This window comes from Amblyomma maculatum, chromosome 2 (genome assembly GCF_055883805.1).
Source record: "Amblyomma maculatum isolate TAMU_Amacu chromosome 2, ASM5588380v1, whole genome shotgun sequence".
Classification (NCBI taxonomy): domain Eukaryota; kingdom Metazoa; phylum Arthropoda; class Arachnida; order Ixodida; family Ixodidae; genus Amblyomma; species Amblyomma maculatum.
The window spans coordinates 222,965,196-222,989,040 of record NC_139345.1 but is presented as its reverse complement, the minus strand read 5'-3'; the positions used below and the strand labels follow the sequence as shown (position 1 = coordinate 222,989,040).

Sequence of the window (23,845 nt, the reverse complement as noted above, 5' to 3'; positions counted from 1 at the left end):
AAACCTATCTACTTCTGCTTTATTGATTATGCGAATGCGTTTGACTGCGTAGATCACAGCATATTGTGGCAAGCTCTCCTAGAGATAGGAGGTCCAATTCACATTATCTGTCTCCTCAGGAACTTGTATGAAGGGCAAGAGGTCACAGTCAGAACTGGGCATGGTCTTATTCATTGGTTTCCGATTGAGAAAGGAGTGAGACAAGGCTGCATACTGTCGCCCTGCCTATTTAAACTACATGCTGAGTGCATCATGATGAAGGCCAGCCTGGACGAGTCTTCAGCTGGAGTGAAGATTGCTGGAAAACGTATCAACAACCTTAGATATGCGGATGATACCACTTTAATGGCAAAAAGTGAAGTGGAACTCAAAAGACTTCTGATGTGCGTGAAAGAAGAAAGTGAGAAGTTTGGGCTTAAACTGAACATTAAAAAGACAAAGATCATGGCATCTTGCCCTATTAAATCTTGGAGCATCAAAGGGCAAGAAGTGGAAGCTGTGATAGTTTCTCTTCTTGGGAGTCCAAGATTAGCCCGGAAGGAGACTGTAGCCATGAAATTAAGAGACGCCTGCTTCTGGGAAAGAGCCATGGCTAGCTTGACCGCCTAGTAAAGAGCAGAGACATTAGACTGCCAACCAAGATCCGTATAACACGTGCTTTGGTCTTTCCAGTTGGGATGTATTGATGCGAAAGTTGGACTGTGAAGAAGGCTGACCATTGAAGAATTGACGCGTTTGAATTGTGGTGCTGGCGGAGAGTTCCTTTTACTGCCAGAAGATTAAATCAGTCGATATTGTCGACCATAAGCCCTGACTGCTCATCGGAGGGTAAAATTCTAAAGTTAAACTCAGCTACTTTGGTCATCTGATGAGAAGAGAGGAGTCGCTGGAGAAAGATTTGATGTTGGGAAAGGTTGAGGGTCACCGGAGAAGGGTTAGGCAGCGAACTCGGTGGTTAGATGGCATCCTCGAGGCACTGCAGATGAAGTTATGTGATGTTAAGAAGATTGTGAGAGACCGGAAAGCGTTGCGTGATATGGTCCGGATATGGGTTCCGAAGAGTCGGACACTACTGAACGACTGAACTGAACTGAATGAATTACCTGATTAACCTATTGGCTTAATTATTTTTTCGCCCACTTTACATCACCCTCTATCGATTGACACCACTCATTAACTTCTACGACTTCTCAATTACTCACAACTGCTGCGGACGCGACTTTGCAAATTTCGCGCTAATCCCTTCCTTTTCAAAATAACGGCTTGAGGTGGTAGTAGTGCTTCATTTTCCCTTCATCGGCTCTACTTCATTTGGCGTGACGTTATATCATCTGCGCCACGTTAATTCGCTTCTTGTTTATTCATTTTACTCTTTGGTACTTTAATATTGCACTTCAATCCCTTCCTATGCCCTTTTCCGACTCTACTTCCGGTTGCATGATGTCACATCCTTGTCGTCACCCTAATTGACAGCGCTAATTACGTACTTTCTTTTTGGAACTTTAAAATTGCGCTCCAATCCCTTCGTATGCCCTTTTTTGGCCCGACTTGAGGTTGCCTGACGTCACATCCTTGACGTCACCTTAATTTATATATTTAATTAACTGTTTTAGTATTTGATACATTCAAATGTGGCGCCAAGGCATTTGCTAATGAGACCATTTTCGCCTTACTGTTTCATTTTCTGCCTCTAATTATTTACCTAATTCACTTATTGGTCTAAACATTTCCGCACACATTACGTCACCCTCTATCAATTGACAGCGCTAATTAACCTCTACGACTTCTCAATTACTCCCAACTGCTGCGGACACGAGTTTGTGTGTTTTGCCTAGAATTATTATCTAATTATCGTATTCGCCTAATTATTATTTCGAACACATGATTACGTCACCTTTTATAGGTTGACACCACTCATTTACTGCTGGGCAGAACATTCTACAACGTCGGCAGTTTTTCCTGCGTAAATTCTTTAAGGGGGTCAGCGCCCTTCTCAGGTTCTCTGTCACCTTTAACCTCGATGCCCTCTTAGACAGTGTGCAAGAAAGAAAGAAAGAAAGAAAGAAAGAAAGAAAGAAAGAAAGAAAGAAAGAAAGAAAGAAAGAAAGAAAGAAAGAAAGAAAGAAATAAATAGACAAGGTTGCCTGGTACACACAGGCCTTTTCCCCCACCGCCACCGGTGGCCATCTGGCGCGCTTCCCTCCAATATACCCTCGACACCATAGTGTCGTCTCCTACTCTGTGAACTAGGTTATCTATGCGAGTCTATAGCATGGCTTAGCAACACAGCTTAACGTTTTTTTCCCATCTAACCAGGCTTAACTGCCCATCGTGCCGTACCAAACATGGCAAGTGCTTTCGGACGTATTCTGTGCTAGAAGTCTAAAACCATATAACTAAAGAAACCACGTAATAACACTCGTAATAAATTGAAACCTTTCCTGGTGGCATGTCGCTTTTTTTTTCACTTCAGGAACTAATAATGTTTTCCCATTTCTGTTGTGCCTCTGTGTGCGATGGTGTATTTCAGGTCTGTTAGCTGCTGCTGGATGCTGCCACTCAAGCCATCTACAGCTACGGCAGCCCTGCATTTGTATAAGCTACTTTACATAAGCAATATTACTATTAATACGGAAGAAGTGACTTACAGATAAACTGTCATAGTGCGTTCAGATTAATTCTTCAACTTCAAGAGCTCGCGAAATCGGAGCTTGCATGCTGACGCACTGCCCTTCACATTAATCACGCTGATTGTCCGTGAAGCTTTACCCGGCACTGATCGCTTCCCGGACTCCAGCGCCGGCCGTATTTGTTCCTAAAATGACGCAGACAGGGCAAGTTCTATTGGCAGGAGGGAAACGGGAAGTCACCCTAGGTCATTGTGGGGCTCGCTCACCTGATTGTCAGCGTCCACTCGCCGACTGCCGGTGGATCCGAAGAGCACCTTGAAGGCCATGTCGGTGAAGTAGTTGACAACAACGCGCGCCATCTTGACGAAGACCTTGTCCCACTCGGCCGCCTCGAACACGCGCAGCAGGCTGGAGAAGACGCGCGCCTCGGGCTCGGCAGCCACCGCCTCGGGGAACATCGCTGAGGAAGTTGCCCAGGGTGAGCCGGCCACCTCAGAAGACACAGCTGCGAAACGCCCGCCTTCATAAATACCGACAAAGGTATCCCTCTCCCAATTTCCTTTATCAATTACAGCCACCGAAATCTCGCAATCTCATCCCCCTGCCTCCCCTCGGAATCCAGTGAGTTACCCTAAATACTATCGTCGGTTAGCTCTCCTTCAGAGTTACACGCCCGATTCATATCAGTACCCCGTTTGTTAGGAATACACTCTGCTCTCTTACCTTACTCTCACCTTCCTTTCTATAAGTTCAGTTCAGTCGTTCAGTCGTGTCCGACTCTTCGTGACCCTATGGACCATATCACGCCATGCTTTCCGATCTCTCACTTTCTTTCTAACATCACAAATTCATCTGCAGCGCGTCGAGGATGCCATCTAACCATCGCGTTCGCTGCCTACCTCTTCTCCGGTGACCCTCAACCTTTCCCAACATCAAATCTTTCTCCAGCGACTCCTCAGATGACCGAAGTAGCTGAGCTTTAACTTTAGAATTTGACACTCCAATGAGCAGTCAGGGTTTATTGTCGACAATATCGACTGATTTGATCTTCTGGCTGTCCAAGGAACTATCAAGAGTCTCTGCCAGCACCACAATTCAAACGCGTCAATCCTTCGGCAGTCAGCCTTCTTCACAGTCCAACTTACGCATCCATACATCACAACTGGAAAGACCGTAGCACGAGTTATACGGATCTTGATTGGCGGTCTTTACTAGGCGGTCGAGGCTAGCCATGGGTCTCTTTCCCAGAAGCAGGCGTCTCCTAATTTCATGGCTGCAGTCTCCTTCCGGGGTAATCTTGGACTCCCAAGAAGAGAAAATTTGTCACAGCTTCCACTTCTTGTCCCTTGATACTCCAGAACTTGATAGGGCAAGACGCCATTATCTTTGTCTTTTTAATGTTCAGTTTAAGTCCAAACTTCTCACTCTCTTCTTGCACGCGCATCAGAAGTCTCTTGAGTTCCACTTCACTTTCTGCCATTAAAGTGGTATCATCCGCATATCTATGGTTGTTGATACGTTTTCCAGCAATCTTCACTCCAGCTGAAGACTCCTCCAGACCGGCCTTCCTCATGATGCACTCTGCATATAGGTTAAATAGGCAGGGCGACAGTATGCAGCCTTGCTTCACTCCTTTCTCAATCGGAAACCAATCAGTAAGACCATGCCCAGTTCTGACTGTGGCCTCTTGCCCTTCATGCAGGTTCCTGAGGAGACAGATGGGGTGAATTGGAACTCCAATCTTTTGGAGAGCTTGCCACAATCTGCTGTGATCTACGCAGTCAAATGCTTCCGATAATCAATAAAGCAGAAGTAGATGGGTTTCTGGAACTCTCTTGCTTTTTCCATGATCCAGCGAAGGTTGGCAATTTGGTCTCTAGTTCCTCTGCCCTTGCGAAACCCAGCTTGCACGTCCGGAAGCTCCCGAACCGCATACTGCTGCAGTCTACCTTGGAGGATTTTCAACATCACCTTGCTTGCATGCGAAATAAGCGCGATCGCGCGGTAGTTGGAACAATCTTTGGCACTATTTCTTTGGAATGGGGATAAAAACTGACCTTCTGCAATCCTGTGGCCACTGCAGGGTTGTCCCAATTTGCTGACATAATGTATACAGAACGTTAGCAGTGTCATAGCTGAGGTTTTGGTGCAGCTCAGCTGGAATGCCATCAATTCCGCTAGCTTTGTTATTTGCAAGGCTGGCTAAGGTCCATTCAACTTCACTCTTCAGGATGCCCGGCTCGAGATCAGTAATCACAACCGTCCTGTGTTGGGATTGCACATCCGGGTCCTTCTTGTGCAGTTCTGTGTATTCCTGCCACCTCTTCTTTATCTCTGAGGCTTCAGTGAGGTCCCTTCCTTGTTTGTCCTTTATCACGCCCAGCTTAGCACAGAAGCTTCCTTTGATAGCTTTGAGATTCTTATACAGAGCTCTTGTGTTCCTCAATTGGCTGTTGTCCTCAACTGCTTGGCACTGTATGTTCAGGAAGCATATTCTTATCTCTCCTTGCTATTTTCTGAAAATACGTATTGAGAACCTTGTATCTTTCTCTTTCCCCCAGAACATTTGTCATCACCGTTCCTCAGTTATTTGCAAAGCCTCTTAACATAAACAGTTTGCTTTCTTGCATCTCTTTTGCTTTGGAACTACCTTAGTAGCAACTTCTTGTATTATATCACGAACACCAGTCCACATCTCTTCAGGCTCTCTGTCTTCTAGATCTAATTCTTGAAATCGATTCGTTACTTCCACAGCATATTCTGATGGAATTTGATCCAAATCATACCTGGAAGGCCTTCTAGTTTTCTTCCTTTTCTGCAATCGAAGATTAAATTTGGCAACAAGAAGCTGATGATCGGTGCCACAATCAGCCCCAGGCCTTGTTTTTGCGGCTTGTATAGCGCTTCTCCATCTCTGCCGGCAAAGGATATAATCAATCTGATTCCTGTACAGACCAGCCGGTGAAGTCCATGTGTACAGGCGCCTCGTGTGCTGTTGAAAACGAGTATTCGCTATGGTCAGGTTGTTTTTTGACAAAACTCTACTAGACTCTGCCAGCTTCACTTGGCTCACCAAGACCGAACTTGCCTGTAATTCAGGATATTTCTTCACTCCCCGCCTTAACATTCCAGTCTCCTATGAGAAAAAGCATGTCTGATGATGCAGGGCGGTATAAAATGTATTCATCATCATCATCATCATCATCATCATCACCATCACCATCATCATCATCATCATCATGCCTGACTAAACCCACTGAAGGGCGAAGGCCTCTCCCATATTTCTCCACTTAACCCGGTTCTGTGCTAGCTGCATCCACTTGACCCCTGCGAATTTCTTAACCTCATCCGTCCACCTAACTTTCTGCCGCCCCCTGCTACGCTTTCCGTCCCTGGTCATCCAGTTTGTTACCCTAAGCGACCATCGGTTATCCTCTCTTCGCGCTACATGTCCTGCCCATGCCCATTTCGTCTTCTTAATTTCTACTAGAATGTCAGAAACTTGAGTTATTTCTCTTACCCACTCTGCACGCTTTCTATCTCTTAATGTTACCCCTACCATTTTTCGTTCCATAGCCCTCTTGGGTTGTCCTCAACTTAAGTAGAACTCCCTTGGTTAGCCTCCACGTTTTAGCCCCATAGGTGAGTAGAGGTAAGATGCAACTGTTGTACACTTACCTGTTTAGCGATACCGGTATGCTGCTAGTCATAATCTGTGAGTGCTTGCCAAATGCGCTCCATCCCAATCTTATTCTTCTTGTTATTTCCTTTTCATGGTCCGGATCTGCGGTTACTACCTGTCCTAAGTAGACATATTCGCCTACTACTTCGAGTACTTAGTCTTCTTCAAATTGATTTTCAAGCCTGCCTTTCTACGTTTCCTGTCTAGGTCTTCAATTATTATCTGCAGGTCATCTCCCGAGTTGCTTAGCAAGGCAATGTCATCAGCAAATCGCAGATTACGGAGGTATTCTCCATCTACCCCTATCCCTAACTTCTCCCATTCCAAGTCTCTGAACACTTCCTCTAAGCAAGCTGTGAATAGTAATGAGGAGATTGTGTCTCTTTGCCTAACACCTTTCATTATGGGAATTTTGTTACTTTCTTTATGCAGAACTATGGTTGCTGTGCAGCCACTATAGATATCTTACAGCACTTTCTCGTACGGCTCATCTACCCCCTGATTTCGTAATGCCTGCATCACCACCGAGGTTTCAACTGAGTAAAATGCTTTTTCGTTATCAATGAAAGCTATGTATAAGGGCTGGTTATATTCCGAGCATTGTTCTATCACCTGATTGATGGTATGGATATGATCGATAGTAGAGTATCGTTTCCGAAAACCTGCTTGATCCCTTGCTTGATTGCAGTCTAAGGTTGTCCTGATTCTATTAGCGATTACCTTAGTAAATACCTTATACGTAATAGACAGTAGGCTGATTGGTCTGTAATATTTAAGGTCCTTAGAGTCCCCTTTCTTATCAATGAGGATAATGTTTGCATTCTTCCATGATTCCGGTACCGTCGAGGACCCCAGGCACTGCGTATACAGGGGGCCAGTCTTTCTAACACGATATCCCCTTCGTTATTTAACAAATCTGTAGTTATCTGATCCTCTCCAGCTGATTTCCCCCTTTTCCTAGTTTTTAATGCTTTGTTGACCTCATCCTTCGTTTTTCCCTACCGCCATTCTCATTACGGTCCTGACTACTTTGGCTACTGTAGAGATCTGTATAGAACTCCTCGGCTACTTTGACTATCTTGTCCATATTCGTGATGACGTTGCCCGCCTTATCACTTATCGCATACATGTGGTTTTTCTTTCAATTTCTAATTTCTTTTTCACCGCTTTAAGGCATCAACCGTTCTTTACAGCATGCTCAATTTTCTCCATGTTATACTTTCTTATATTGGCCACCTTGCGCTTATTGATAAGCTTTGATATCTCGGCCAATTCTATCTTGTCTGTTGGATTGGAAGCTTTCATACTCTAGCGCTTCTTAATCAAATCTTTCGCATCCTTAGACAGCTTACCGGTATCCACTCTACCTATTCTACCGCCTACGTCTACAGCGCACTCAGTAATGATATCTCTGAAATTATTGTTCATTGCCTCTAGGGTAATGTCGCCATCCTCAGTTAGAGCTGAAAACCTATTCTGTAGCGAGATCTTGAACTCTTCTGCCCTCCCCTTCACCGCTAATTGGTTGATGGGTTTCTTTCTTACTAATCTGTTGCGTTCCTTCTTCAGATTTAGGCTAATTCGGGACCTCACCATCCTGTTGTCACTGCATCGCACTTTCCCGATTACCGCTACATCTTGCATAATGGCGGGGGTCGAACACAGTATGAAATCAATTTCAATTTTAGTCTCCCCATTAGGACTTTTCCATGTTCATTTCCGGTTCTTCCGTTTGCTAAAGAAGGTATTCCTAATTCTTAAGTTATTGCGCTCTGCAAACTCAACTAGTAACTCCCCCCTGTTATTCCTAGAACCGATGCCATAGTCACCTACTGCCTGGTCTCCTGCCTGCTTTTTCCGTATACCTTTGCATTGAAGTCGCCCATTAGTACAGTATACTGCATCTTTACATTTCGCATTGCCGATTCTACATCTTCATAGAAGCTTTCAACTGCCTGGTCATCATGACTAAATGTAGGTGCATAGGCCTGTACAACCTTCAGTTTATACCGCTTATTAAGCCTAATTACGATGCCTGCAACCCTCTCATTAATACTATAGAATTCATCGATATTACCCGCTATGTACTTATTGACCAGGAAACCTACTCCTAGTTGTCGCCTCTCTGGTAAACCTCGATAACACAGTACATGCCCATCCTTCAGTACAGTATATGCCTCATTCGACCTCCTAACCTCACTAAGCCCTATGACATCCCATTTCATGCCCTCTAGTTCCTCTAACAGCACTGCTAAACTAGCTTCACTAGCTAGGGTTCTAGCATTAAACGTTGCAAGGGTCAGTTTCCAATGGCGGCCTGTCCAGCGGAGCCAGGTTTTCTTAGCACCCCCTGCTGCGTCACAGGTCTGACCGCCGCCGTGGTCAGTTGTTCCGCAGCCGCTGGTGACTGAGGGCCGGGGTTTTATGGAGCTTATCATAGGAGGTTGCGGCCCATTACTGCACCAGGGTGGCCAACTCCTGTTCTGGTGAGGGAGTGCGTTGCCGGAGGTGTTCACTGGCATCAGGTCGCACCCGAAACCTGTTTATGCAATTCCATCGGCACGCGGATATTTTTTTTTTATTATTAGAGCCCCGGTCCTCTTGCATGCGAGGCGGATGTTCTACCGCTACGCCACCGTTGCACCCCTGCTTCGGTTAATGTTCTTTAATTCTTCGTCTTGCCTTCTACATTCTTACTGGTTAGTTTTGCGATCCTTTCCGCCTCTGTGAGTCATTTCCCTTTCGGAAGTATATAAATACTTTAGTTTCTCACCTCTTGTCGTCAATTTTCCTGCGGCCTTTTTGCACAATATAGAGCTCTGAGCCTTTCGTGCCTCGAAAAAAGCCCAGTTCATGTCTCCTTTAGTGCTTCGTTTGTAGTTTGCCTTGGGCTCAAGTGCTAATCCTCCCACAAATCTTTGATTTATTTGTAATCTCAACTGCACTTCTGCCCCTAAGCGCAAAACCGCATTCACGAAGGTACGCCGTGGTACCAGTATTCCTATCCAAATAGCTTTAAGTGTTTCATATCTGTTCTACCCCTGTGCTTCATTATCTCTTTGACTCTTCGCCTTGGTGGCCTGTTCACGCTTTTCCTTGTATACCTGTACTTCGTTTATCATAGTGCCGATCTTGTTATCTCACTTTTGTTCTGTTAGCTTTTTATCACTGAAATCGTTGAATACCATCAGACCTGACTTAGGTGCACTGAAGGTAATGCCGACTACATCTCCTTCGCATTCAATATATTAACCAATGCTTGCAATTCTTGGTTATTGGCTAATAAAACAATGTCGTCCGCATTCATTATTCATGGAAGCGTTTGTTGTACGTTCGTTGCACTTAGCTTATACGAGAGATTAAAAGCGAGGTTGCTTTCTTGCCGACGTTTTTTTAATATTCTTCATATGCATCATGAGCAGGGATGACAGCGGGCATCCTTGCCTCAGTCTTTTGCATACCTCGACACTTTATATTTCCTTTAGTAAATAAATTACTTCTTTACCGATGCCTTCAAGTTTGAGTGCGTTGTACAGATGTTCCTTGTTTAGGCTGTCGGCTTTTTGTCCAGAAAGGCGGTCTGTTTTCCGCCCTGGCTGTTTCTATGCATTGGGTATTACGAAAATGCTATAATCTAGGCGCTTACCACTCCTGAACCCGTTCTGCAGTTCGCCCAGAACATTATTACTTTCTATCCATGCCTGCATGTTTGGTTTCGCTTCCTGAATCGCCACCCTGTACGTAACTGAAGTTATTGTGATTAGTCTAAATAATTTAATGTAGTTTTTTTCTCCTTTTTTTTACAGATCAAATTTATCTTTCTCAGTCGCCAGCTGTCCGGAATTTCTTTATTTGTTATGACTGTTTTCAATGCCTTTGAACAACGGCCCTTGCTTTTTGCACCAAGCTTATTAATTAGGTTGATTAGAATTTCGTCCATCCACATGGCTGTACACACAGGAATATCGGAATCCGCCTTCATCCAGTTAAGATTTGTCCATTGTAAGCTGCCATTCTTTATGCTGTCTAATACTGTTTCCTCATTCGGAGAGATTGCAACCTAATCGTGCCTAAATGATTCGGCAGTGACTGTTTTATTATATCCTGTGGCGTCATCATCATTTTTCTTCGGCGTCCTAAATTTGTCCCTGCTCCCTATGGTTTCCCTCACCCAGACAGCTTATATGGCCCCAGAACTTCTTTGCCGCCCTTTTTGGTTGAGTCGCTCACTTCGGTCATCCAGCTATCAGTGTGCAGTTTTACTTTACTCTACAGCAGTATCCTGCACATTCAGTTTCTTTTGCAGATAGGAAGGATTCCCTTTCTCTATTTCGTCTTGAGATAGCTGCGTTTTTTAGCTCCTCTACATTACCTGGAAGCCAGCCGTCTGCGCTCGATTACCTGCTTAATTTCACTATTCCACCAGTCCTCCTACCTTTCCAACCATTTTGACTCTTTTGCTTATAAATTTTTTGTACATATGAGTTGTGCTAATTTATCACAATCCCACTTCTCCACAAGGCAGAACTCTTGTTTGGGCTAGTTGGTACATTCCGAATAAAAAATAATACGGCGCGACGGACGACGACAAAGAAGGCACACAAACGACAGTACTGGCGCAACTGAATTTTATTTCGCCTCAAACCTGTCTTTTCGTAGCCAACCAGGCAGTATCTCACATGCAAATCACACATCTATCGCATGCTCGAGGAGCAACAGCTGACGCAATACATCAGATCAACAAAAGAAGAAAGACGATAACAATCATCTAATCAATAAATAGCGAGGTCATCAGGGAGAAAAAGATCAGACAATTTTTTCCCCTTCGCTATAGCAAGCCTGACCCAGCAAAGCCTGACTCAGTCAAAACCATCAAAATCTGAAAAAATAATTATCAACCGAATGAGGAATGATACATGATGACCAACAGGAAAGGTGGAAAAAAAGTGAACCAAGATGTGCAATTAGAGCAAAGTCGGCGTCAAAGGCATAAAATTCGAAACCATGAAAAAGACCGAAACCTTCAAAAACGATAGAAACAACCACGTATGGAGTTATAGCATATGACCAACAATAAGCGTGGAAAACAAAAATGAAGGGACAACAGGAATGTCTGCGTCAAGGGCATGAAAGGCGAAAAGAAACCCGCGCGCACACCGCCGCATCGTCAAAAACACCTGTCTCCGAACTTGATGTTGAGGTCTAGAAACCGAAGGCTACTTTGTTTCGGCAACTAGCGCGTAAAGATAGGCCTTTGCCATGTTGCCGGAACCTCTTTTAAATTTTCAATAGCGACTTCTTGATAACCACCTGTGTCGTGTCTATTCAAAATTACTAAAAAGTCATAACAAAACTGAACTGCGCGGAGGAAACGGGACAAGAAGGCACGAATACACACACACAAAGCGCAGACTTCCAATTGACTTTATTTAGCGAAAGCAGAATGCTTATAAAGGTTATCACAAAGGTTATCGCTTTGTGTGTGGGTATTCGTGCCTTCTTGTCCCGTTTCCTTCGCGCAGTTCTGTTTTGTTATAACCATGAACCGACTAGCCAACATCACGTCTCACTAAAAAGTCGTCCAAATATCTAAATATCTTTAGGACTGTTCCGTCGTCAATAACTACCGCCGCCCAGCCCCCAGCCCGGACCTGAAGACACACCAGAACCGAGACGAAGGAACCGATGGACACGCAACCCCCGTCCAAGCTCCATGGACTCTGGTGACGGATGGTTGACAGCTCCAGGGGAAGCGGATCACCCACACATCAGACAACATACCGGCAAGCCGTTCTATTCTTCCTTCTTCCTCTTCTTCTTCAAGCATCCAGACACGCCCATCATCATGCCATGGAATCATCATCGGTAAACTTCCTCGTCTACGAGCGGGACGATGGCTCGGTGGCCCCGTGTCATGTTACGGACGAATGAGGAAGAAGAGGGCAGGAGCGCTAGGCCCGCACACAGATTCATTAAACGTCATCTCGCAACCATCGAGCATGTTCTCTCTGTTCTCTGTTGTCATCGCTTGCCGCCACGTAACAATATTATCAAAACTGCACTGATAACGTCAATACATATTAAGGGTTCTCTAACGCTTGAACAGCAACTCTCAGTGTTTTGCGGGTGGTCAAAGAAAATATATCGTCCGGTAGCTCATTAAAGTTAGCTGGAACATAATAGCGTCTTGTTGCTTTACCGTAGTGAGTGCGCACTCTCGGTCTAAGATAACGAGGAACATGTCTCAACGGTACCGGTTTTGTGTTTATGTGCCCGTATGCACTACTCCAAAAATATTTCAGTACTAAATTTGTTTAAAAAGATTGTCAAAAGAGGGCAAACCAGCTGTTCTATAGACACTGCTGGGCAAATTCTCCTGTGGCATGTAAAGGACGCTTGTAGCGATGTTTTTCAGAATCCTACTAACTCGGCATTCCATGTGAAAGAGCAGTTAAAAAAGACAACACATACCGTATCTTAAAACACCATACGATAGAGTCTGAGTGATTAATTTTCTAATAGAAAAAGGCATCATTGTTTTCAAATTAAAGAACAAACATGCAACACTTGAAAGTTTTTTACAAATGTGGGTCAACTGAGTCTACCATGTCAGGTTGACAGGAACACAAAGAGAAATATGAGGGGTGTAAATATATGGAACCTACACTTGGTCATTTTTGTGCAGGTTACGAAAACAGAAAACTCTGGATTTGGTGCTATTTATTTGTATTAAGTTTGAGGCAAACAAATCACTAACTTTAATAGCGTCCTCCTGAAGGTTAGCCAGGGCGCATGAAAACTCAGGGTTGTTTGATACTAGTAAATTGTCATCAGCGTAAAGGAATACGGTGGATGCTTTCACGTGGTCACATATATCTTTCACGTACAAGTTGAACAACAAAAGAGATAAAATAGACCCTTGCGGGCCACCGCACAACGAACTTATCGCGTCACTGCAGATAGGCCCAAACACGACTACTTGTGAGCGATTTTGAAGATAGTTTTTAATTAGTGACAAAAAAAGGACCCCTAAATCCATATGAGTACAGTTTGGAGTTTAAAATTTGATAATTTACTGAGTTGAAAGTTTTTTACGTCCAAAAAAAGCCCAAATGCCACCTCATTGTTCTCCAGGCTCTGGTGCCGTAAATCGATTTTCCAATAGCACCTGTGTTCCTGACCCACTGACAAATCCGTACTGATTCACACTCAGTAGGGCGTGATTCCGTTCTGTCTAGGGTGCCTCGATGTAGCGGGTATCGAGGCACCCTAGTTGGGTCCTCTGAGCAGCGTTACCTGGCGACATATAGCGGAAATGAATAAGACCGCATTTAAAGCCTGCCGTACTCGTTGCTTCAGTTACCTCAGCACTGAGGGAATTAAACTTGTTTGCAACATTAAAATAAGCTACCAATATCTTTCCTGGGGGGATCTGTTCCCCTTTATGTTGCATCATGGGATGTTTTTAATTCTTAATTACCACAAAACCAGCAGCAGTTTTTACGCTGTGCCGACTGTGCGAAACGTGTTCACACCAAGTGCGTCACTTAGGCAGATGATGAGCTGCAACTCTTCAAGTCCGGCTCTCGGCCTTTCGTGTGCAATTTTTGTGCGTCGTCGTCGTCTGACGGTGCTAGGCTTAGCGACGGTGGTGCGCCGGCAGCTACGTTCCTTTCTCCCATCGCCCCGCTCCTGTCCAGCCACCCGACCGGTTTTCCCCCTTCAACCGCGACCGGCGAACATGGCGGTGAGTTTGCCTCGCTACGGGCTCTCCTCCTCGACGCGCTTGAGGGATTCTTTTCTGAGCGATGAGGTTGCCCAGCTACGGGAGGAGAACGAGCGCCTTCGTGGGGAGAACTCGCGGGCTTTCGTACAACAAGCCGAGGTCATTGCCTCTTTACGTGCCGATGTTCGCGGCCTACGCCAGGAGCTTGTGCGGCGCGCTGCTTCGCAGTGTGAGCGTCCTCTCGTCGAGCGTCCTCTCGTCGTTTCCGTGGGCAATCCTACCCGTGAGGAGCACCCGTCTGTGGACTACTCCGCCGCTCTTCACCGAGGGATGACTCCCGGCGATATTACCTGTTCATCTTCTGCCTCTGCTCCTCCCCGTGCGGTTAACCCACATAGTGCGATGAAGAAGCACCGAAGTCGAGCCATCACTGGCGCATCGAGCTCATCTGTCCTGAACGTTGCCAATTACCAAAAGACGCGTCCAAAGACTATTTTCGTCTCTAAGCTCAGTCCCGAAACAACATCGGTAGACCTTATCAACCATCTAAAATCAGTGAATATTACCCCCCATTTCCAGCCGGCAGCTGAAAACAAGGTACAACTCCTACTCGTCCTTCCATATTGAAGTTGATGAAGAATCCTACAGTAAACTTGTCGAGCGTTCCATGTGGCCGATGGGCTGAATTTACAAGGACTTTCGTGGGAACTTCACGACTACATGCTGCATTCCTCCGAGCTAACGCTAAATTGCAGTGGCTCCTAATTTGGACATCTGTTATCAAAACGCCCGAGGTCTTCGGACTAAGGGATCTGAATTCTTTTCTAGCGTTTTGGCCAGTTGTTACACTGCTGTTGTAGTTACCGAAACCTGGCTGTCAAGCGATATCCCTTCCAGTGATTTCTTTCCTAATAATTACTCTGTTTTTAGAAGCGACCGCCCTGAAACAGGACCCAAACAAAGAGGAGGGGAGTGCTCATTGCTATGACGGTTCTCTGGAGTGTGTTCGACGTTACGATCTGGAAACTGTTGTTGAATGTGTCTGGCTTGAGCTCACTTTAAATCGACATGAAAAAATTTACTTGGAGCTTTCTACATTCCTCTGAGTCTTCCTCCTCGAGTCTATGATGATGTTCTGCTCTCAGTTGAACATATTATAACTCGTCATGGCATACCAACTCGCCCAAGCATCAGTTCTAACAATCGTCATAGCAAACACAAACTTCTCATTTTAGGCGATTTTGATACTCCAGGTATCATCTGGAACTCATTTACTTGTTCTCACAATAATCATTATATATTAAGTAAATGTAGCATGCTACTTGCTACATTCACTTTGCAGCAACCCAATCTGATTGAAAACTGCTGTCGTAATATTTTCGATATCTGTCTATCAAATTTAGAAAGTGTTTGAGTCTCAAGTTCCGACATTCCACTTACTCGCTGTGACCAATTTCACCCTCCACTTCTTGTGACTATTTCTGTCTCTGCCTCACCCTCTACTAATTCAGATCGGGCGGGGAATTCACCCTGTTTTGCGTATGCACGTGGTTACTATGTCGGTCTCTTCAATTTCTGCTCTTCTGTCAACTGGTCCCTTTTAAATGACATTAGTGATGCCGACGGACAAGTGAGTCGCTTCACTGAAATATGTTCTTGATGGTATGCATCAGTACACACCTCTGCATACTCCTACTCGTAGGAAGTTTCCTTTCTGGTTTTCCAGAGAACTGAGAACGGCGTTAAAGCTTAAAGAACGGGCCCATAGTAAAGCGAAACACCCCGGGTTTCACAATTGGACGGTTGAGTTTCGCCGCTTGCGTTGTCTTTGCAAACGCTTATACAAGCGGGACCATGACTCTTATTTTGAGTCTTTAAAGAGGAGTGCTACTAATCGTCCTAGTCAGTTCTGGCGGTACGTTCGCAAGCGTTCCATTAAATCGGATTTCAGTATCAGCTTAGTTGACTCTCATGGGTCGGAAATTTGGGATGTTGCCGACAGTTTTGCCCAATATTTTTCCTCCGTATACAAACCTCCACACTGCGATTCCGTATGCCTCCCATCTGGTGCACCTTATAATTCATTTCTCTTTGACGAGAAGTTAATAACCGCGAGTCTTAAGCGGCTGAGACAATCTTTGTCTTCTGGACCTCATGGTATTCCAGCCGCAATAATAAAAGCCTTCAGGTGTATTTTTTTACCACTAATGACTACTATATTTAATAACTGTTTGAAAAATGCTGATTTTCCTCGTGTGTGGAAAATAGCACGCGTGTTCCCTGTCTTCAAGTTAGGAAACAAATCTCATGTTTCTAATTATCGTCCGATTTCTCTTCTATGTGCCACCTCTAAGCTTTTCGAATTAGCTTTGCATAATATACTTTCCTTCAATCTCAAACATGTCATCATACCGAATCAACATGGGTTCATATCGGGTCGCTCTACTTAAACCAACCTAGTCACGTTTATGACCCTCTGCAGCAGTCCTTCAGAGAGGTCAGGTTGACACTGTGTACTGTGATTTCTTTCGTTTTCTTTCTTAGTTTTATTTCTTGAACTGGTGTTGGTATGCTGTCGTACATTGTTGTTGCCCCCGCCTTATGTAATGCCCTCGGGCCTTTAAGGCTTCAATAAATGAAATGAAATGAAAAGCTTTCGACGTTGTTACTCACTCATTACTACTTGAAAAGCTTCACCTCTCTGGTGTCTAAGCCTCTATCGTAGACATTCTAAAACAGCGCAAAAGGACAGGGACGAGAGAACGAAACGAAATGTAAGTGAATGTATACATACCAACTCGCCCAGGCTTCTATTTTGGCAGATTTCATTTCTGAATGTATACATACCAACTCGCCCAGGCTTCTATTTTGGCTCTATCGTAGCCCTCCTACGCAACTATCTCCTTGATCGCTCCTGCTTTGTAAGTGTCAATGGACCGATTTCCTTCGTTTATCCTGCAACCAGCGGAGTTCCTCAAGGTTTTGTATTAGGCCCGCTTCTTATTTCTGTTTTTATTAATGACGTTTCCTCCGTCATCAATAACTCGTCGTTTCTTCTTTATGCTGATGATATAAAAATATTCAAGGTCATACATTCTTTTCAAGATTGCATGTTGTTGCAATCGGACATATCTGCTTTTTCTGATTGGTGGGCGAATAATCGACTTACCCTCAATTCTTCCAAAACTAGGGTTGTCTCATTTACTCGTAAAACGCACAGCTTTCTCTCCCATTATTCTGTGAATTCTGTGCTGTTGGACAGCGTTGATGAAATTAATGACCTTGGTGTACTTTTTGACCGCACCCTCAACTTCTCCTCTCATACTAAACGCATTGCTCAGCGGGCTATGCGGACACTCGGATTCGTCTGCAGACTTTCGAGAGAGTTCCGTAGTCCACATCCATTACTAAAGCTGTACCTGTCCATATTGAAATAATGGAACGTAGCCGGCGGCTGGAGGCCAAAGGACTGCCCCTTTATTGATAGGTGTGCTTGGTTTTATAACAGAACCGCACTGATTACAGATCATGATGCGCAAGAATGCGGCACGTGTAAACAGTCAAGCTTATGCTATACATCAGCACGCGTACCTGATAACACTGCATCCCCTCCCCCTAAGCTGGAGTACGTAAGACGATCTGGGGGCTTCCGCAGGCGAGTCGAACGACGTGGTGGTTGTTGGTCTTCGGCTTGAGAGCTGACTTCCGGTGCCTCCGTACCTTGGCGAGTTTTCTGCCTTCCCGGAACTACGCTGAGCTCCATCGTTGGTCCGGTCATGGCTCTGCTTGTTAGGTGATGAACCTGTGACTAGTCGTGGCCGGAGTTGGTCTACGTGGCGTCGTTGCTGTCCCTCAGGTGTTTCCAGTGTCACCATGCGTGCTCCCGTCGTGGACACTACGGTTGCCGGCATCCATCTCCGGGCAGACTGAAACTGGCGCGACCATACATGCCTGCCAGGTTGAAACCGGGTCGGTACTTCTGCTGCTGCTGGAACCGCTTCGCTCGAACCGTCATGTCTTATCACATTGGTATCCGTGATAGAAGCTGTCAGCCGGGTTCGGGGACGGAAGGCCAACAGCCGTTCCGCTGGCGATTTTCCTCCTTCCAAAGGTGTCGTTCTATAACGAAAAACTTGATTAGTCGTTCTTGCAGTGTACCTGTTGGATTCTTCCGAAGACCTTCCTTTATTGTTCGCACGGCCCGTTCCGCCAACCCATTTGACTGGGGATGGTATGGGGCGGTTCTTATGTGTTTCACTTGGTTTTCCTGCAAGAAACTGGACATGGCGGAGCTAGAAAATTGTGGTCCATTATCCGATACCACACAGAATGGCAAGCCAAAGCGTGCGAAAATACCTCGAAGTACTTGAACGGTGACCTCCGCTGGGGTCGTTTTCAAAGGTATGGCTTCAATCCACTTTGTCTCAGCATCAACCAGCACAAAAATTTGGTAGCCCTTGATGGGGCCCGCAAAGTCCATATGAACCCTGTACCAGGGCTTGTTGCTCACCGGCCAGGGACTGGGAACTTCCGCAGCCGGCATGGGCCAGCATTGTATACATTGCGGGCAACTTCGAACCAACACTTCGATGTCCCTATCTAACCCAGGGTACCAAAACAACGCCCGAGCCGTGCGCTTCATGGCACTGATACCGGGGTGACTGTCGTGCAGTTCCTTTAGCATGCTTTGTCGCGCCGCCTCCGGCAACACTACTCGATGACCCCAGTAAATCAGGTCGTGACTGGCCGCGAGCTCGTTGCGGCGAGAAAAGTATGGCATCAGGTGTTGCTGTGCTGCTGATAAATACCGTGGCCAGCCATGTGCGATCCACCACCTGATCTGATGAAGCGTATCGTCCGAGCCGCTTAGGTCCACTAGCTGTTGAGCGGAAAGGGCGGTGGAATTGAGGCTCTCTGTATTCCATGGGTTCTTGCCCTCCTCGGTCTTCCATGCACGGCAGTGGAAGGCGACTGAGAGCGTCTGCGTTAGCATTTAGCTGTCCTGGCCGATACTCCAGATCATAATGGTAAGCCGCCAGTAACAACGCCCACCGCTGAATTCTTCCTGCTGCCATTTGCGGAATCGGCTTTTCCGGGTGGAACAGACCTGTCAGTGGCTTGTGATCCGTCACCAGAGTAAAATGTTTCGCCAACAAATAATCTCGAAACTTGGTAACGCCGAAAACCAAAGCCAGCGCTTCTTTCTCCAGTTGCGAATAATTCCGCTCCGCAGGTGTCAGTGCTCTTGAACGGAACGATATGGGATAGTCCCGGTTTCCAATTCGGTGTGACAACACAGCGCCGACCCCCACTGGCGAAGCGTCGCATTCAAGCCGCAACGGCTTTTCGGGGTCGTAGTGTACGAGAAGCTGTGCTTTTGCCATAGCCTGCTTTGCTGAATGCTTCCTCATGCTCGCATCCCCATTGCCATCGCGCTCCTTTAGTCAACAGCCTATAGAGGGGAACCAGCGTAGTGGCAAGGTTGGGCAAAAACTTGGCGTAATATGTGATCAATCCCAAGAAGGATTTAAGCTGGCTCACCGTCTCCGGTCTGGGTGCGGCTGTGACGGCTTCCATATTCTCAGGGGGGTGTAGTCCAGTTGCATCAATCTTGTGGCCCAAGAACGAAACTTCCTTCTCGCGGAACCTGCATTTGTCACGGTTCAGCTTGAGCCCATTATCGCGCAGCCGCCCGAAGACTTGCCGAAGAGTTGAGTTGTCGTTCTGTTTTTCGGCAATGATGATGTCATCTAAGTACACCTTGACGCGAGGGATGCCTTGTAGAACGGACTCGAGGCGACGCTGGAACAAAGCTGGAGCCGATGCGATGCCGAAAGCGAGGCGGTTGTATGCAAACAACCCTTTGTGGGTGTTTAACACGGCCATTTTTCGTGCCTCGTCGTCCAGTGGAAGTTGATTATATGCGTGCCGTAAATCCAGAGTGGTGAACACCTCCCCTCCGTACAGAGATGCGAAGATGTCCTCGATTTTTGGTAATGGGTACTGTTCCAAATATGTCGCCTGATTCACGGTTAGTTTGAAGTCACCGCAGAGTCTAATTTCACCGTTCCGTTTTACTACGGGCACGACAGGCGTAGCCCACTCGGAAACTCTCACTGGTGAAAGCACTCCTTCCTGTACCATGCGGTCAATTTCTGCCGATACCTTTTCCCGAAGCGCGTAGGGCACTGGTCGAGCCTTGAGAAAGCGTGGTACCGCGGCCTCTTTGTTGTGTAGTTTCACGGGCGGCCCCTTACAACGACCCAAACTATCCTCGAAAATTTCCGGAAATTCCGCCGAAAGTTCGACTGTCGCTGCGTCACCCTGAACCAGATGTACTTTCTGCGGCGCACATTCTTCCAGTAGTGCCATGCCCGCATTCTGGAAGGCTTGGATGGTGTTCCGGCCGCACAACAAAGGCCCGTCGCAATCCACAACCAAGAGCGAGCTGTCAACTTGCGTTTTACCGCATTCGACTTTCATGGCCACTCGGCCAAGGACCGGAAGCGGCCCCAGGAAGCACGATAGGCGCAGTGCAGTCTTCTCCAGTGTCGGCCAAAAGTCGCGGTGGTTCTCGAATACCTTCCTTGGAATGACGCTGACAGTAGACCCTGTATGCACGAGCATGCGCAGGTTCCGACCTTCCCAGATGAAATCCCTTTCGAATGGCCGTACGGCCTCGTTAGTACTGTAGCTGTGAGCCACCAAAGCGTAGAGCATATCTTCTTCACTGCCGTCGCTGCCGTCTGCCTCCTTCACCGCGTATGTTCCTGAAGGGTTAGCGCGACCACTGGAGCACATCCGTGCTAGGTGTCCTTTCCTGCCGCACTTGTGACACGTCGCTTTCTTGTGTCTACACACTTCTGAAGCATGGTTCGAGCCACATCTCCCGCATTGCGAGGACTCGGTCGTGGATCCTTGCTTGCGTCCGGATTTCTGCGGATACCGGCTGTGCTTCCGTACGACGTTGGCAGCCGCCTCGTTGTCATTAAAGCTCCTTTCTTGCATCACCCGGACATTCGCCTCGGCGGTTTCCGCGGCTAGAGCAAAAGCTTCTGCCTCTGCCAGGCTCAGCTTCTTTTGCGATAACATATGCCGTCGAGCTTGTTCGTCACGGATTCCGCAGACAATCCGATCCCGCAACATGCGATCCAAAAACTTATCAAAACTGCAATCCTTGGCGAGACGCCTCAGGTCGGTGATGTAGTCCCGTACCCTTTCGCCGTCCGCTTGGTTCCGCATACAGAAAGCGTAGCTAGCTGCTATCTCATTGGCTTGGGGATCAAAGTGATTGTCCAGGAGCTGTACGACGGCCTCGTAGCTCAGACTGTTCACCGATTCCGTCTGGCACTGGCCTTGAAGCACGCGCACCACGTTGTCACTCAGTGCCGACACCAGAAGCGCACGCTGTTTTCCTGGATCTGTGATGCTGTGGCCCTCAAAAAAGGCCTCCATACGAACACGGTAAGTGCCCCAGCTACTAGTCGTGTCGTCGAACTCGGGTGGCCTGGCTGCCATCGTGCAGCAACTATCCCATCCTCGTCGCCACTGTAATAACGGAACGTAGCCGGCGGCTGGAGGCCAAAGGACTGCCCCTTTATTGATAGGTGTGCTTGGTTTTATAACAGAACCGCACTGATTACAGATCATGATACGCAAGAATGCGGCACGTGTAAACAGTCAAGCTTATGCTATACATAAGCACGCGTACCTGATAACCCTGCACATATGCTTGTGGCTTTTGGAGTACGCGTCGGTTGTTTGGAGTTACACTTGTAAATCGAACTGGAACAAGGTTGACAGAGTACAGCAAAATTTTTTTACGGATATGTTGATTTCGCTTTTCTTGCTCAACTTCTAGAGTTGCTCAAGCTCTTAGAGTACATTCTCCTGCGCGTTCCGCGGAAGAGCATGAGGGAATTCAGACCGTTTCAAGTTTCTCCGTTTCTTCATTCCCATTCCCCTCTGGACCGAATGCAGATGTTGTTTAACTCTTTTTTTCTTCACCTTGACATCTTCCAAAACTCGCTCTCTTCATTTATATTGGACGTTCGTAGATTTGTACTCTGAACTGTATTTATCACATATAACTTTTCCTTTCTAGCATAAGTATTGTATTTAATTTACTTCACGTTTTGCTTTTTCTCCTGTTCAGTGTTGTTTAAAGTAGCTTGTACTGCTTTTTGTCCGTTTCTTATTTATATTTTAACTTTAAACTTTATTTTCGAATCTTACTGTCCCGCGTTCAATTTTATATTTTAAATGTATTCCCATGTATTTCTAGCTGGTGTTTTAAGTACCAAGCACTTGTTGTGCCGGGAATGATTGTTTATTGTATGTATATTTCTATTTACTATAATCAATGTCAGTTATATGCTTTTTTCTATCTATCTATTGCTTTTTTTTTTGGTGATGTGCTCTGCAATTCTCTGACTCTGTATATAAGATACTCATTAATTTCTTTCTTTCCGTGACACTTTTCGTCTCAGTTTCATCTGATGTGTTATTTGTTTCTTCCTTTGTGTTCTATCTGTGTGTGTGTAAAACTTGTGTGTGCATTGTCATTTCTTTTTTGCTGCAGCACGAAGACCACATGGTTTGTCCTGCGCTCAATAAATAAAGATTGATTGATTGATTGCTTGATTAAAGATTGATTATTGCCATGACCTGAATAGACTCAGCCTGCTACATCCACCTCTACGGACAGTGTAAGATTCCCAGGAATACAAGCTACTAGCTGTCGCCAATAGAAGATGATGAATCATGGATGGATGGAATATAGGAGCGTCCCCTTTGAAACGGGGTGGTAGCAGTAGCTATCATGCTCATTTTTCTCCCTTTATCTTAATTATTGTTTTAGATTGGTTAACTATACCTTCATCTATTTATTAAATTTTTGTTTCTACATTACTAACATTATGTCACTTCTCTGCTTTTAAGCCACCAATCTTTGCTAGCTTCCACCGCCGGTTTATTCACCCGGCCACTGGCATCTCTAAACCCCAGAGCCTCAGGAACAGCGACTGCGCATGCACCAACTTTCGGATGGATACCATTATATATTTACGAATTTAAAGGCTTTACAAAAGTTAGCGCCATCTAGTGAAAGAGACAGAAACTGTGCGTAGCGGCCATGTTTTGTTCACTCCGCCCACGCCTCCTATCTAGTACGCTGTCAACGTGCTCCTTCGTGGAACCCGTGCTTGCACCGCAAGGTGCATTGGAATGATAACAAGCGATTGTTTCATTTTTTAACATCACAGCAGTCGCTTCTAGCCTCAAGCGCTATTCGGAATGATGCCAATATGCGTACCCTTCTGCAGCAAGCGCACCGTCGTAGCCGCGCACGGAAACAAGGTATACACGCGTGTATATGCGACCGCTCGTTTGCAATCCTAATCGGCTTGCACTTGCATCCCTTGCATAATGTAAAGCATTATTGCACGTCCCTCTGACTGGGAGCTAGCTCACAGAATGTACTATCACCTAAAACAGCAAGGTTGTTTTGCGTGCTATGGAGCCTTGTTAACTTGAAGGATAAGCTTATGCTTCGATGGAGAACAGAGGAGAAGGAGCAAGGCATGTATAACGAACGCTATAGTTCAAATACGTTCTTTGAAACCTTTTGTACGTAGGTTGCATTTACCATTGTGTATTTGATTTACGACAAGGGCATGATTACCGAAATTACTTTTCACAGTAGTACGAAATTGTATTGCTTGGTGCAGAGAGCTGTCTAGTGCGCACGAGGTGAGTGTTTCACGCTGCAAAAGCGGCTGCCAAACCCGCGGCGACTAGTAAAGCAGG

The 23,845-nt window shown here is 46.0% G+C and overlaps 1 protein-coding gene across 1 annotated transcript in view; it reads right to left on the bottom strand.

Annotated features, from left to right (window-relative positions):
* The window catches only part of LOC146201351 (uncharacterized), a 109,028-nt gene that overhangs the window by 75,865 nt on the left and 9,318 nt on the right, over window positions 1-23,845 (bottom strand). Inside the window, exon 2 of the mRNA XM_084595789.1 lies at window positions 2,897-3,135. Within this exon, the coding sequence (XP_084451915.1) occupies window positions 2,897-3,135 (239 nt within the window). The remainder of the gene's footprint in view (window positions 1-2,896; window positions 3,136-23,845) is intronic.